General features: G+C 42.5%; 1 protein-coding gene across 1 annotated transcript in view; it reads right to left on the reverse strand.

Moving 5' to 3' along the window:
• The window catches only part of IQCA1 (IQ motif containing with AAA domain 1), a 109,459-nt gene that overhangs the window by 76,528 nt on the left and 16,680 nt on the right, over positions 1-16,251 (reverse strand). Inside the window, exons 5-6 of the mRNA XM_006760462.2 lie at positions 15,388-15,459; positions 5,236-5,441 (exon numbers count right to left, since the gene is read on the reverse strand). Coding sequence (XP_006760525.1) covers positions 5,236-5,441; positions 15,388-15,459 — 278 coding nt within the window. The remainder of the gene's footprint in view (positions 1-5,235; positions 5,442-15,387; positions 15,460-16,251) is intronic.

Consider the following 16,251-nt stretch of genomic DNA (forward strand, 5'->3'; position numbering starts at 1 on the left):
TCACACGGAGAAGCAGATAAATGACAGGGAAGAGATTACTGAGATAGTATCCTCTCTTTTCAATTGACAAAAGATTAAAAAGATAATTCATTAACTAGGGCATCCATGCACTAGGCTGTTAAGCAATCATTAAAAACCTCTTTTGAAAAACATTTTAAGGACATGGGAAAAACCAATTTAAAATTTTTAAAAATTAGAAAAAGAATCCATCAAACTGCAATTAAAATATATATGCAAGAGGGAAAGACTGGAAGGAAATTTACCCAAAATTTTACAGTAGCAACCTTTGTATACAAAAGTTACATATGCTTTTAATGTTCTTCTTTAAACTCCTCTGCCTTATGCACTTTCTGCAATGAGCATGTATTATTTTTAACTTTGGAAAAAAAGACTTCCTTTTAGATAATTTAAAAATTTTTGGCAACTGTAAGTATTAAATAGATGAGCTAAGAATAAGTATTTAAAATTGTGGGAGTATACACGAATTGTAACTTCTAGAAATTCTCTAAGTTGCCATCGTGTGGCCTATTGGAATTTAGCCTGAGGGTTGATCATGTTTCAGGTTTCAAAAGACAATATTTGCTTTTTATGTGTCTTTGATTTACAAGAGCAAGGAAAAGGATTTTTATCAAAGTCAATCAGATCAATGTAATCCAATTAAGAAGATAAATGTACCCTCGACCTTACATTCCTCCAAGAGAGGAACCGCTACATCTTTGTGAATTACAGGCAGCAAAGCCCTGGGAGCTGCTCTGACTTGGCCTCAGACTGTCAGGTCAGTGACCCCAGGATGAACATTCTCAAGGGGCCGGCCAGCCAGGCCTGGATCTTCAAAGGGAGCCCAGAGCCCCTGCACTGTTGGGAGGGCCGCTCCCGGGTGACATCAGGGCCTGCAGAAGTCTCCCATGACCCTCCCAGAGCTCAGGTGGGAGAAACAACTCCTGCCTCCCTAGTCTTTAATCAAAAGATGATTTCCAACCGTGCCAGGCAGGTACTGCTTTCATCACTTTGAAACATTAGAGTGTTTTAAAATTTAAATGTTTATTTTGGATTATGCCCAACTCATTGCTTGTCTTTCTTCTAATATATTTTTAACTAGGCTTTTTATTATAAAAATAGTGCTTATTGAAAAAGACTTCAAAAGCACATGAGAATATAAAATAAAAGCCAACATCACCGCTCTAGTTTGCAGAGGTAGCCACACTAACAGTTTCTAGTGTATCCTTCCAGAAGATTTCCATGCACATACAAACATATAATTAATAAGTTAAATGTGTGTATGAATAGATACACTGAGTGGCCAGATTATTATGACCACCTGACATTTGTAGGCAAATTGGCCATACATTGCATTGTATGGAATATGGAAGCCAAAGGCCTGTTCAAACACCTTTGCTGTCTGCAGTTACCAAGCTAAAACGTCTGCAATTCGCACAGGAACACAAGGATTGGACAGTTGAGCATTGGAAAAAAGTCATGTGATTCACTGAATCATGTTTCCAGTTGCATCATTCAGATGGCAGAGTGAGAATTTGGCAGAAACAGCATGAAAGCATGCACCCCACATGCATGAGTACAACCATTCAAGCTGGTGGGGGCAGTGTTATGGTTTGGGGCATGTTTTCCTGGCATGATTTGGGCCCTTTAATTCATGTGGAACAATATCTGAATAGCACAACATACCTAAGTATCGTTGCTGATCAAGTTCATGCTATCATGTTGATGGCATATCCCAGTGGAGATGGCTTCTTCCAACCTGACATGTTAAATAGCATTGTTTACCCATACCTTCAGAAAAAAATCACTTCTACTGTGGTGGTAAACAACCTGCTTCCCTATTTATAATGGTCTGGCACTCTAGCAACTTCGGCGTGAAATTATAGCTAATTTGCCTACAAATGTCAGGTGGTCATAATAATCTGGCCACTCAGTATATATATATATCTCCATCCCACATTCAAAGGCTGTTAAATTGCGTTGTTTACCAATATCTTCAGAAAAAATCACTTCTACTGTCATGGTAAACAACCTGCTTCTCTATTTATAATGGTCTGGCCCTCTAGCAACTTCAGTGCGAAAGTATAGCTAATTTGCCTACATACGTCAGGTGGTCATAATAATCTGGCCACTCAGTGTATATGTATGTGTGTATAGATTATATATTTTAGCTTATTTGGAGTTGTAATTGTACATAGTGCTTTCTACTTTGTTTTGTCAAATAAAAATAAATTTTATTTTAAAATGTCTATATATCATTGGTAAATATGTTCTCCCATACAGTGGGTTCCAATTTCATCTTGATGTGGGTTTCTTTTGCTATGCAGAAAATTTTTATTTTAATGTAGTCTCATTTGTTTGTTTTTTTCCTTTGTTTCTTTTGCCCTACGTGTTGTATCAGTAAATATTTTGCTACATGAGATGTCTGATATTTTGCTGCATGTTTTCTTCAAGGCTTTTCATGGTTTCATGAATTACATTTAAATCTTTTATTAATTTTTAGTTTATTCTTGTGTATGGTGTAAGTTGGTGACCTAGTTTCATTTTTTCACATGTACCTGTCTAATTACCCCAACACCTGGGAAACTAACTGTCCTTACTCCATTGTATGCTCTTGCCTCCTTTATCAAAGATTAATTGAGCATAATGGATTGGGTGGATTTCTGGGTTCTTTGTTCTGTTCCATTGATCTAAATGCCTGTTCTTGTGTCAGTACCGGCTGTTTTCATAGCTTGATATCTGGTATTGTGATTCCTCCAACTTTGTTCTTCTTTCTCAAGATTGCTGCAGGCTATCCAGGCTCTTTTTGGGTTACATATAAATTTTTGGAGTGTTTGTTCTAGATCTGTGAAATATGCCATTGGTATTTTAATAGAGATTGCACTGAATGTGTAGATTGCTTTGGGTACTATGGACATTTTAATGATGCTAATTCTACCAATCCATGAACATGGTATATTCTTCCACTTGTTTATATCTTCTTTTATCTCTTTTTTTCAACATTCTATAGTTTTCTGAGTATAAGTCTTTTACCTCCTTGGTTAAGTTTATTCCTAAGTATCTTAATTTTGGTTGTTGCAATGGTAAATGGAATTGTTATTTTCTCTTTCTGAAAGTTCATTATTGGTGTATAAAAATGCCAGTGATTTCTATGTGTTAATTTTGTATCCTGCTACATTGCCAAAATCCTCCTTTCCGATTTGGATGGCTTTTATGTTTTCTTCTTGTCTGGTCACTGTGGCTAGAACTTCCAGTACTATGTTGGATAAAAGTGGTAAAAGCTGGCAACCCTGTCTTGTTCCTGTATTTAGGGGAAATGGCTTTAGTTTTTGCCCATTGAATATGATGCTGGTTGTGATACATCTGATAAAGGGTTAATATCCAAAATACATGAAGTACTCATACACCTCATACAAGTCAACAAAAGGAAGACAAACAACCCAATCAAATGGGCAGAAGACATAACTAGACACTTCTCCAAAGAGGACATACAAAAGGCCAAGAGACATATGAAAAAATGCTCATATCATCAGAGAGATGCAAATTAAAGTGACAATGAGATACCACCTCACACCTGCCAGAATGGATACCATCAATAAATCAACAAATAAGTGCTGGCAAGGATGTGAAAGAAAGGAACCCTAGTACACTGCTGGTTGCAGACTAGTACAGCCATCATGGAAAACAGTGTGAAGTTTCCTTAAAAAAATTTAAAATGAAACTGCCATTTGATCCAGTTGATCCCACTTCAAAGAATATATCCCAAGAAGCCTGAAGCAACCAATCAGAAAGAATATATATGGCCCTAGCTGGTTTGGCTCACTGGATAGAGTGTCGGACTGCGGACTGAGGGGTCCCAGGTTCAATTCCGGTCAGGGGCATGTACGTTGGTTGCAGGCACATCCCCAGTGGAGGGTGTGCGGGGGGCAGCTGATCGATGTTTCTCTCTCATCGATGTTTCTGGCTCTCTATCCCTCTCCCTTCCTCTATGAGTGGATAAAAAAGCTGTGGTACATTTATACCATGGAATATTATGTGGCTGTAAAAGAGAAGGATCTTTTACCCTTTGAGACAGCCTGAAGGGACCTGGAGAGTATCATGCTAAGTGAAATAAGTCACTCAGAGAAAGACAAGTATCATATGATCTCATGTATATGTGGAATCCAATGAACAAAATAAACTGACCAACAAAATAGATCTAGAGACATGGAAGTGTGCAATAGATTGAGGATCCTCAGAGGGAATGGGGAGGAGGAGGGAAGAGATCAACCAAAGAACTTATATGCATAAATGAATAACCCAGGGACACAGACAATAGTGGGATGAAGGCCTAGGGAGGGGAAGGAAGTGGGAAGGAGGAGGGTCAATGGGGCGGAAAAGGAGGACATCTGTAATACTTTCAACAATAAAGATAAATTTTAAAAATGTCTATATAAAAGTAAAGCATCATGCCATTGATAGAAAACATTTCTGTGGACACCTATTCTCTGAAGTCCCAAGAGAAGGAAGAGTTCCTGATGGCAGAAGTTCATGAACATTGGGCATGTCATCCTCATTAACTATAAAAATGAGGGTGTTAATTATAATCCCACAAGATTTAATCAGAAGACAATTCATTTGAAACAATGCCTTTCTCCCTAAATTTCCATGATCCCACAAGTCATCCTAAGATTATTTCCTCCGGACACAATTATGTAATTGGATAAAAATGAAAGACTGTGACACCGTAGCCCACACCATTCACTGCAAATACCTGACTTGTATGTACCATTCCGTTCTCAGGCCAGATGTGTGAATAAGCAGGTGGTCACAATATAATAGAACAACAATGATCTACACAGAGAGGTCTAAGTGCTCTGCATTTCCTAACAACCTCATGCTGTGGTACGAGTCTTGTCCTCCTGTTCCAGACGAGGAAACTGACCCACAGAGAAGTTAACCACACAGGTCACTCAGCTATTTCTCCCAAAGCAAGGCTCCACACTGCTTGGAGGAGGAATGGGGGTGGGGCGCATGATGTTCAAGTCCACGAGGTCAGGGAAGCATTATAGAAACTGTGTTTAAAGGAAAAGACAGCAGCAATTGCATTACGAAAAATTAGTTCCTGAATTCGTAACCCTGACATTTCACTTTTCTACAATGAAGCCGAAAAAACCTCGTGAATCTACATCACCATGCTCCTGTGCTGAAAACATACAAGAGACAGTCAGGCGTGGTCTCTATGCCACTGGTGCTCACCTGCATTCGATGATCCAGTGCCGGATCTGGTCTCGGAGGTTCTCCTTGATGTCTGCACCTTCTATTAATTGCAGCTGGCTCTTGATGGTGTCCAGGGCGGTCTTGTAGTCCTCTTCATGCTTTATCTGCAGCTCATCCCGCAGGCAGGTCACCCTTTCAGCCTGGATTATTGTAGCGTTGACTTCATTAAACAGAGGAGGCGGGTCCTGAAAATACAAGCAGAAAGGTTTGAGATCATAAAGGTTACAAAGCTGCTGGAAAATATTAGACACTGAGGAATTAATTATCCCAATATCTTCAATGGTGTATTACCAAAGGCCCATAGAAATACACGCAGGACACAAGAATCAGATTTGGTGGGGATATTTGTCAATGTGATTCACTGCCCCGGGGAGGAAAGATGGTGCTCACGCCACACCATTACCCAGAATCCAATGGGAGATGTAAGTTAGCTTGAAAAAATGCATATTCAGTAAACCTTAAAAAAAATCACCCAGCCCTAGCCGGTTTGGCTCGGTGGATAGAGCATCGGCCTGCGGACTGAAAGGTTCCAGGTTTGATTCCAGTTAAGGGCATGTACCTTGGTTGCAGGCACATCCCCAGTAGGGGGTGTGCAGGAGGCAGCTGATCGATGTTTCTCTCTCATCGATGTTTCTAACTCTCTATCTCTCTCCCTCCTCTCTGTAAAAAAACCGATAAAGTATATTTTTTTTTAAAAATCACCCAAACTATAGAAAGTAAACTTTTTCTGAATCTTCTTGGTTAGTGGGAGAACAAAGACTATAGAATAAGAATATATTTGGAGCAAGCCAAAAACTGTGAAGAGAGTGTGAGTGCTCTGATTTCAAGAAAATCCAACATCAGCCCTGAAAACTCTGTTCCATTGCAAGAGACCTCCAAAAAAGAAAATTATCTGCTGACCCAGACACTCACTGTGATATTATACCTTATTGTCAGAATGTTCTTCCCCAAAGTCTGCAGATTAGCAAGCCAACAAATGCCTGTCTATTGAGCACCAACCAAGTGCTTAGCCTTGGTCCAGCATCCTGAAGGGTGTGGTCAGAGAAAATATAGAACAATGTCAAGACTTAACTCCTATTCTTTACAATCCCTAGAGAAAAGTTGGCAGGATAAGAGTGATGCATGACATAGGCTAGAACAATGACCAATAACCTATGAAAGTGCTATGTTGTGGGTTTGGGTGGGAAGAGCTAAAAGGGACTTGGAGAGGGAAAGCATGCATGGGGCTCCTGGTGCCAGGAATCACACCTTGGGGACCAGGGACACAGTCATCCTTTACAGTAAGATCCTGAGCTCTAGGGAGTTCAGAGCTTCAGCCCAGGTCACTTAGCAAATGGAGGGCCAATTCAGGGGTGAGCTGGAGACAGCCCGTAATGGCTCATGAGTTCTAATTGATGCATTTTCAGGAATTTTGCAAGCTGGCTGTTAAATCACCATTTTTGAATGCTAAATTTTATAAACTTCTAATTAAAACAGTTATATTAAAAATGAAAGTCATTAATACTAAAAATCTCATCACTTCTTAGCTGTTTTCACTGGATTTTATTATTATCAATGGGCTTGACATTATGCATGTTCATCGTTTCTCTATGTTGAACGTGCCATGTGATGGTGGGTGACTGTATGTACCTTTCAACTGTGTTCACTCAGGTAGGAGCCTGAAGTTGGCTACAGAAATTAGCAAACGCTGTAAGTCAGAGCTTCAGATATTGTTCTGATTGAACTGTTTAGACTTAAGCGATAGGAAAATAACAATGCAGATAAATATAAAAATGTGCCGTGTCTGTATCAGCTACATTGTGACTAGCACAAGAAGTTGAGGAAATATTCTTCCAGCCCCAAAACTGTAATCTGATTCAGCAAAGGGGTGTCCAACTTTTAAAACTGATGGCTGAGTGAAGCTGCAGTGTCCTTTGGTTGCCTCACTTTCATCTTATTAAGGCACATGAAGGTAACAATCTCTGTCCATATCAGAACTACACTCATTCATCAGATGCAACCCCTTATCATCCAGACAACAGACAGAAGAGCTCAGTAACAATCAAGGAAAGTGTTCTGTGAGCATCGATGGCTAGGTGACATTGGCAACAAAGAGGAGCATATGTTTTATTATTAGTAGTAAACTGTATGTACACAACCTTATATCAATAAAATGACATATGCATACATTTTCCCCAGAGAGCCTTGGTTAAGCATTGCCAGTGCAGCACTGGGTACGTCCAAGACTAGAACCCCGTTGTTCTTGAAGGTTCTCCCACCACTCACCCGTCATCTGCATCCTTACCCACTGCCCACCTTCTGTAGGCTTTCCTTCCCAAAGAGGCTATCGGGTATGGAATGGGCAAAGAGCCTGCAGAATCCAGGGCAAAGCTAAGCTCAAAAGATTTCTGTTGAGTCAGAGCATAAAAGGAACCTCTCTTCCTGGAAGAGAGAACAGCATAAGCCAAGGCACTGGAGTGGAAGGGAACATGGCTGTGGGTCACAAGGAGATGAGCTGGAATGGGGCACAGGAATTAGCAATTCTAATCATCTGTCATGCCCATCAGTGGCTCTTAACAATGTCTGTGCCTCAGAGACCTCTGTCGGTCTGGCAAAGCCTAGGGATGTCTTTTACGAATAATGTTTTCAAATGAATAAAAAGAAAATGAACAGGTTTATAAAGGAAACCGATTATACTGACACACAGCTCTATCCGGTAATGACTAGACTGGGGTCCTGGGTCACTGAAAGACTACAGAGGTAAAGTGCCATTTTTGTCATGTTGTATCAAGAGGGCAGACTATCAACCTGCTAACCTGGATCACCTGGCTTACGTGGTATCTTCCAGGTTTCCCGTTCTAAGACCACTGCCCCCTCCTCCCCACCCGCTTCACACTGTCCTCTGGTAGGAAGTCACTGTGCATAGCCCCTGCTTAAGGAGTGGGAGTTACGTCTACTTCCTTGAAGGTGGAGAACCTGAAATTATTTGAAAATTTTCTGCATATTAGATTGGTCTCTTCTCCCACATTTATTAAATGATTCAATAATTTATTTATATCAATATGGACTCATGGATATTTCACTCATACTTTGGGTTATAATCCCAGTATCACTTTATTATGTTGTTTAGATTGTCCCAGTTGAGCGGTTGTGACGGAGATTCTATGTCCTACAAAACCTAAAATGATGAGGAACAGGAAAGAGGAGGAGAGAAGGAGGAGGAGGAGGAGAAATTTATAAAAGGGATCAAAGCAGCTGAGGGGACCACTTCCTGAGCTTCTCCTGCGCTTGCTCCCTCTACAGAAACAATCTCGTAGTCCTTGCCACAGTCCTGCTGGGCAGGTACTATTATCACACGAGGATATGGAACCAGAAAGTCGAGTCAGCGTTCCTCAATGTACACAGCTGGCACGTGGCAGAGGCAGGGAACAAGGCCTAGTTTATGTGATCCAAAGCCATGCTCTGGGATTTCGGGGCAGGGCGTCTGAGTTTAAGTCTGGGCTGTGCCACTTGCTACCTATGTGGTTTCATACAAGGCCCCAACTCCCTGAAGGTTCTGTCTCCCTCTCTGTAGGATGGCGGCAGCGTTAGGCTGTGACGACTGAATGGGACCCTCTCTGGAAAGCCCTGTCTGGAGTCTGGCAGGGGTGGGGGTGCTTGGTGTAGGTTCACTGTGGGGTCAGTGTGGGGGTCAGTGTGATTGCTGTCCTTGCACCAGTGGCACCAACATTGGGTGCATGGAACCCAGGGAAGCTAGGAAGCTCCCTTGTAGAGAAATTTCCAGGATAAGAGAAAAATATTAAAGTCCATTTTGAAAGCTGTGAAACCAGCAGATGACAAAATTGAAGGTCTTGTTTCCATGGATACAACTATAAATTTCAATCAATTACTGGGGGAAAATGGTCATCTTAAAGACTCAATTCATGTCATATACTAAAATAAATTCCAAATGAATGAAACAGTTAAGTGTAACAAGTACACACACACACACACACACACACACACACACACACCACAACCTCCAAGAAATACCTATGAACCCCTGGGAGTGATTTCTCAACTTGAAACCCCAATCCAGATGTTGTTGGAATTCAGCGTCCACTTAATGACACAAAATCAAGTTAGAAAGATGAAAAGAAAATCACACTTATAGGAGTTTATAAAAACATGTATCAGGAAGTCGAAGGAAATAAACCAATTGTCTACATTTAGTGTAAGAAGAATGTGTGACTGTTATGACAGGAGAAAATGCCAAAACTACGTTAAATCTGAATCTAGAATGAAAATTATAGAATCCTTTTGAAGAACAATCTTAAAAACAAGCTAAATTGCCTCACTGTGCAGGTGCTCAAAGGCAGGACCTTATATGATACATTTGGTGTCACTATAAAGAGATAGGCATTCCCTTAACTTAATCATATAAAGCAGCCAATTCTTACACCTCCCAGGTAATGCTTCCCCTTCCTAGTGCCTCCGTCTTATAATTCTTCTACAGATTTTCCCCTCATCTCTCCAAGGACTATTGTAGAACCCACTGTTTTCGTGACTATGTTAAAATGGGTCCCTGCTACAAAGGACCCAACTTCCTCCGTCTGTGATGAATATGTGAAATTGAAGTCTTGCATTAATGTTATGATTCTCACAATCAATGAATCACACAAACGGCTTCCGCCCCCCAATTACATCCTTCTTATGGTGATTTATGGCAAATTTCTTTCACAGATGTACGTATACAAACTGTAGTTTAAACTGGGCCTTTTACTGGGTTATCCCTAAAAATGAAGTAATGAGTAGTGACCCTGATGTGTGTCCTGTCCATAGCTCTCCATGTGCTGCCTGGCGGACTTCCTCCCGCTCCATGACCGCTGAGTGGAACAGGGAACTCTCCCAGCTCCCATGGGACTGCACTGTGTCCCCACGTTGGCTCACCGGAGTACTTTACTCATTTCACATCCACCTCCGCGGTGGAAATGGGGGCCTGGCCACCCCATGGGACAGATGAGGACACAAAGGTTCAGAATTGAGTTTCTGAGTCATTCTGCATTAACGTACAAGCCATGAGGTTTCCGGCTCCGTTGCTATGAGTTCCTCCTGCTACACCAGGCAGTGCTGTTCACCTCTGTGTCCATGTGTGTTTCTCCCCATAGGCGCCCTCCGACAAACATACACTTGGGGTCACTGGCAGCATCTTTCTCTAGTTGTTTCTTAACGTAAAGGTTGTCCTCTCTTTGGGACTCACGTTAATGAGCAGCTTTTCCTTGGGGCTAAAACATCTCTTCCTCCTCAGCAAGCCCGGTCATATGGAATTCAAATTTGAGAACTCATCGTCGCATCAACAGCAACTCATTTAAAAATAAATTACGAATATTAAGGGGAAATAGGAAGCGAGATAACATACGATGTATTGAAATACATTAGCGGTAGAATTACGCGTCTTAATGAAGGCTTCCCATGTGAATAAACCATTATATTTACAAGCTTTCCACAGTTAATGACCTGGAACCGGATAACGCAACCTACGCTGATGGCGAGGTCCTCCGTCAGCAGAAATATGCATATTAATAATTGATGCTGCTGTAAAAACAGAACATCGGGGGATGCTTCCTGGGTTTGTGGGGAAATAGGACTCCATGGTCCATTAACTTGAAATGCTTAGCTAATGTTTCATGGGCTTTGTCTTAAAAAATCCGTGTTCAAATTAGTAAGAGAAAATGGACATTTGTCCAAATGGAAATCTGTTCCATGTATCAGTTGCAAATGCACTTGCAAATAGGTGGTTGGATGAGGGCAACCTTCTGGAGAGGCCCAGGGTGTTGGGGGGTTCACTTCTTCATGGTGTTTTGTTGTCCCTGAAGGCGAAGCCAGAGCAGTGAGGGGAAGGGGGCATCTCACGAAGCAAATGACTGCCTTGCGGGGTCCGTGCTGTGGCCAACCCAGAGATGAACCCGCCCGCTGCCTCCTGGGAACAGCAGACAGTGCTGCTCGTTAGGAAGCTCTAGGGCCCAGCTCCTGGGGCCAAGAGGCGTCCCCGCCCCCCTCCAACTTTGCCAGGGGGATGACCACCTCATGCTGTGGAGGGAATGGCGCTGCAGTTGCTCCATTTCCTTGGTTTATGGAAATAAGCCATTTTGTTCCATCATTCCATTTTAGAGCGATGGTCTGTATTCATATACTTGTGTTTATACCAGCGCGCCTCCTCATGACGACAACAGGCGTGGCAACAGGACCTCAGGGAGACCCAGAGCCGGTGGTTTCCTTTGCCCTCGGCGCCAAGTCCAGTTACGTTATGTCTTTAAGTGAAGATGCCCCAAGCTGAGTGGGTGCCAAACTATTAAAGGTTAAAATTTTTCTAGTCCTTAGATCCGATTTCTAAAACTTTCTTAGTAGTTTTAAAATGTGCGTAATTAGGAGCTGTGCTAGAACAGAGTCTGATTGAGCTTATAATTGATTAGTGGAGGAAGCTTAATCTGTTTCTTGGGTCCTACTTTCTTTAAAAATGTTTTAGATAAACACTTTAATGGCATTTACAGGTTGCAAAGCACTGTTTTTAGTGGCTGACCAATATTAACTATTTTATTTATTATAATAGCCTTATATGTAGGTACTCTTGTTATTTTCATTTTAAATATGAAGAAACTAAAGCACAGAGAGGTCAAGGAACTTACCCAGGGCCGAGGGACCCCATTGGTGCATTGAATCCGTGCACTGGGCCTCTGGTAATACATAATGCACATGGCCCGGCTGGACACCATGGCTTCTGGTTGATATTAACATGCAATCATGAAAGCGTTTCATTTTGATTCTTGGCTCATTTCAGCTTTGACAGCCCTTTCCAAAGAGGAGCCCACGGGTGCTGAGGGCTGGGGAAGCATTGGGTGCTGCACCCGCCTTCCCAAAGGGAGCCTTGGAAGGAGCGTGCCGGGGGCTCCAGCACCTACTGGGGGTGATTTGTTCGTAAGAAATAAGTCTAATTCATTGACCTAAAAACAATCTAGTACCCAGCCTGCTTTGCGTTGGGATCTGAAAGTGAGCAGGCCTTTGCGGTGCCGTGAGGGTCCCACTGATGCATTTCGCGGTGACAGTTCTTTCTCTTTACTGCGCGCCCCCCCAGTGTTCATTATAATGCAAACAGTGATAGCTTCAGGCTAACACAGAATATATGATGGTCATGACTGTAGGACCAATTATTTCAAAGGGATCCACAGAATGAAATGTATGACATTCATTAAGTTTCCCTCTACCTGATCCACCCCATTGCCTCTGCCAATTAAAATAACTGCACATGAATTTTTAGAGTGCTATTTATTTTCCTTTGTAGGTTTTAGAATATAAATATTTAAAATGGCAATATCAAAAAAAATTTATATGTCAATGGTAAGAAAAACATTTGGCCAGGAGTGGAATGATGGCATAATGATGTTTCTTGCTCTAATTCTGGTTTCAGTTACTAAATAGTCACCCCTGGAAACATGTCAAGCTTCCCTGACAGATGCATATACAGTTTTGATCAGATAAGTCACTGGTTTCCTCACTGGCATAATATAACAAAATGAAATAAGGGAAAAATGAAATTTTAAAACAAGCAGACGCTATCTTAATTAGTGATAGAGTGGAAAATACATTCAATTGGAAACATGTCTTCAATTTGGGGTAATGAATTTTTATGGTTATCAGCTAGTGAGCAGAAGATACCATTCTTAATAAATTGAATCCATATATTTCGCAATGGTGTAAAATTTCAATGAGCATGAGTACCACACACACATACACACACGCACACGCACACGCAGAGGGGGAAGAAAAGTCACCTTTAATAGAAAACAGATGAGTTACTCTCTTTATATTGTCCAAACTCTGCACTGCTGAAAAATGAATAGGCATTTTTTATTTGAGCTGAGCAGATACAAATGACAAAGTAAAGCAGAAAAAATCATAATAAGAGACATTCTATCTTTCTGCGGGATCAATATACTATAGTAAGGCTTCAAGATGGAAAAAATATTGTTTGGCCATTCCCTAAGTTTCTGGTGCATGAACGTAGTAGATGGTCAGCAAATGCAGGCTGGGTTAAATTAAATGGAAATTATTGAATTAAAACTGCTGCTAACACAAAATTTTATATTCAGCTTAGATTATCTGAGATTAAATCTTTGACTGTGAGTTTAATTTTTAAAGTAGAAATTGGAAGTATCTATTGTTTATATTATGATGTCTCATATCTGCGTGTCTGTTAAGGATGGTATAGAGGAATGTCAGCTCATTCCCTATCTACTTCCCCACATACACCACACAATTTGGAGGGCTGAGGGGAAAAAGTTGATAGTATTCCATGGCCATTTACTTTTATTTTTAAATGTGTACTTTTTTTCCAGTTAATGAAGCGAAATTCAAACGCGTAAGAAAATACAGACAATTATGGACAAAAAAAATATTCCAAAGTTCCCACATTAAAAAATGAGCAGCCCCAGCTGGTTTCTCAGTGGTTAGAGCTTCAGCCCTGGTGAACTGAAGGGTCGCCAGTTGGATTCCGGTCAAGGGCACACACCTCGGTTGCAGGCTTGATCCCTGGCCCGGTCCTGGTGAGTGCCTGTGGGAGGTAACCAACCGATGTCTCTCTCACATCAATGTCTCTGTCTCTCCCCCTTCCTTACACTCTCTCTAAAAATCAATGGGCAAACTATCCCGGGGTGAGGATTAATGAAAACCAAACCAAAAAAAAAAAAATTAGCATTATCTGAACTCAGTATATTTTCTTTCTTTGCATGTGTGTGGATGTGCGTATATATTTAGATGAAATTGTATTGTTGTGTGTAATTCTAAATCCTGTATTTTCACTTTGAGCATTGGGCCACCAAAAATTAGTCATAAACATGTTTCTGATGGGGGTGTGGTACTACATGAATGTAGGTCCACCGTAAATCACTTAACTACATCCCTACTCTGAACACCAGAATTGTTTATTTCCAATTTTCACTAAAAAGGACACTAGGAAACTTCTAGGCACAGACATCCCTATTTCTGGTAATTTCCTTAAGCTAGAACTAGAACTGGGGGTGAAGGATGGAAACATGCGAATGGTCTTGCACAGCCGGCTGACTGCCGTTCAGAAAGGCCCAGTGGGTCTCACGCATCGGGTGAGCGGGCGAGCACCGCCTCACCTTCCTGTCAACAATTATAACTTGAAACACAGACACACCTTGCCCTCCTCGGAGGCCTTTGCTGGGGATGCCGACCAACGAGGGAACGCCCAGCACAGACAGAGGCTCCAAGAGGGGCCAATGATCCTCACCTCCTGGTGCTCACACCCTCCTGCCCTCCCCTCTGCCTGAGTGTGGGCGACCCTTGACCTGCTTCTAACCCACCCAATAGGGCAAACGTGCGGCATGCCACTTCTGTGATGTTTGCAGGAGATGTAGCATCTCTCCCTCGCTGGCTTTGGTGACCAAGTTCTCACACGGAGGGGCCCCATGGCACTGAGCTGGGGCTGTGTCCGGCTAACAATGGGCCGGAAAACGGAGGCTTCCATCCAACAGCCCACAGGGGCGGAGTCCTGCCAACCACCTCACACACTGGGAAGCAGATCCTCCCCCTGCTGAGCCTCAGAGCGGATCCCAACCCGGCCAACACCTTGACTGCAGCCTGCGAGAGGCATCCAGTCAAGCACAAACTCCTGACCCAGGGCAACCAAGAGCACACGCCTGTGTATGAAAGCTGCTCGGTTGGTGGTAATCCGTGACGCAGCAGTAGGTAACTAACACACCCTTTCAAGTCTGCGTCAGTCATTGTCCCCCAGAGGCAGCAAGTCAGTGCAACCTGGTCTCCACAAATACTAATAAAGACGACTGCACTGCTGACATCAGCCGGAATAGCATGTGGTGAGCAGCTCAGCACCTGTGTCCATATCCAGCGGGGGGGGGAGGGGGGGGTCCACAGATTCTAACAGAGCGGGGTGCGGGGGCACACCCCTGCTCCCCTCCCCCAAGGCAGGCTCTGTCAAGTACAGGTGATTCCACGTTTGTCAGTCACTGGTTGTTTATTTTTCTTTCCTCTCTCCCCTCAAAGAAGACTGGCGAAGGAAGACTCAAACCATACAGGTGCTATTGTCTTTCAGAAAAGCAGACACATGTTGTGTGCGTGTGTAAGTGAACTTACCATGCCCAGGAACACCATCTCCTCTTGTCTCTCTCTTTCGGTTTTCTTATTTTGGTGGAAACCTCGCCAAACCTAAAAACAAAGAAATGGTTACTTGTTTTGTATATAAAAATATAAAAGGGAACAGTACCCTACTGTTTCTGCCGTACAAACGCACGTGCCAAAGGACAGGCTGTGCATGCAAGGTCGTGCACACGAGTGTTGACGGAATACATTTTCTTCTGCCATCAGAGGCACAATTTCTAAGAAAGAACGAATCACAGGAACGGTTTATACCATTGTCTGAGGACACAACCATGGACCCTAAGGTGGGCCCTTGTCCCAGCACCGCCCTACTGAACGGGGGTCCTGGGAGCAGCCCCTCTACCCAGGGACCAGACTGGATCCACACTCACTAAGACCCTGGGAGGAAACCTGCTAGCCTCAAACCCCATCCACCCAGCAACAACCTCACACCTGTCAGAATGGTATTACAAAGAAGACTAGAGACAACAAGTGCCTGCAAGGATGTGGAGAAAAAGGAACCCTGGTCACTGTTGATTGGAACGGAAATGGGTGTGGCTGCCATGGAAAGTAACACGGAGGTCACCAAAAAAACAAGGAAGAAACAGAACTACCACACGATCCAGCAACCCCACTTCTGGGTATAGATCTAAAAGGAATAAAATCAGCACCTCAAAGAGATATCTGCACCCCCATGTTCACTGCAGCATTCTTTACAACAGGCAAGACAGGAAAACACCTTAAGTGCCTGTTGATGGGTGAATGGATTAAGAAAATATGGTTTACAATATAATGAAATATTATTCAGCCATAAAAAGAAAGAAAACCTGCTATTTGAGACAACATGGGTGAACTTGAGGG

This window comes from Myotis davidii, unplaced genomic scaffold (genome assembly GCF_000327345.1).
Source record: "Myotis davidii unplaced genomic scaffold, ASM32734v1 scaffold370, whole genome shotgun sequence".
Classification (NCBI taxonomy): Eukaryota; Metazoa; Chordata; class Mammalia; order Chiroptera; family Vespertilionidae; genus Myotis; species Myotis davidii.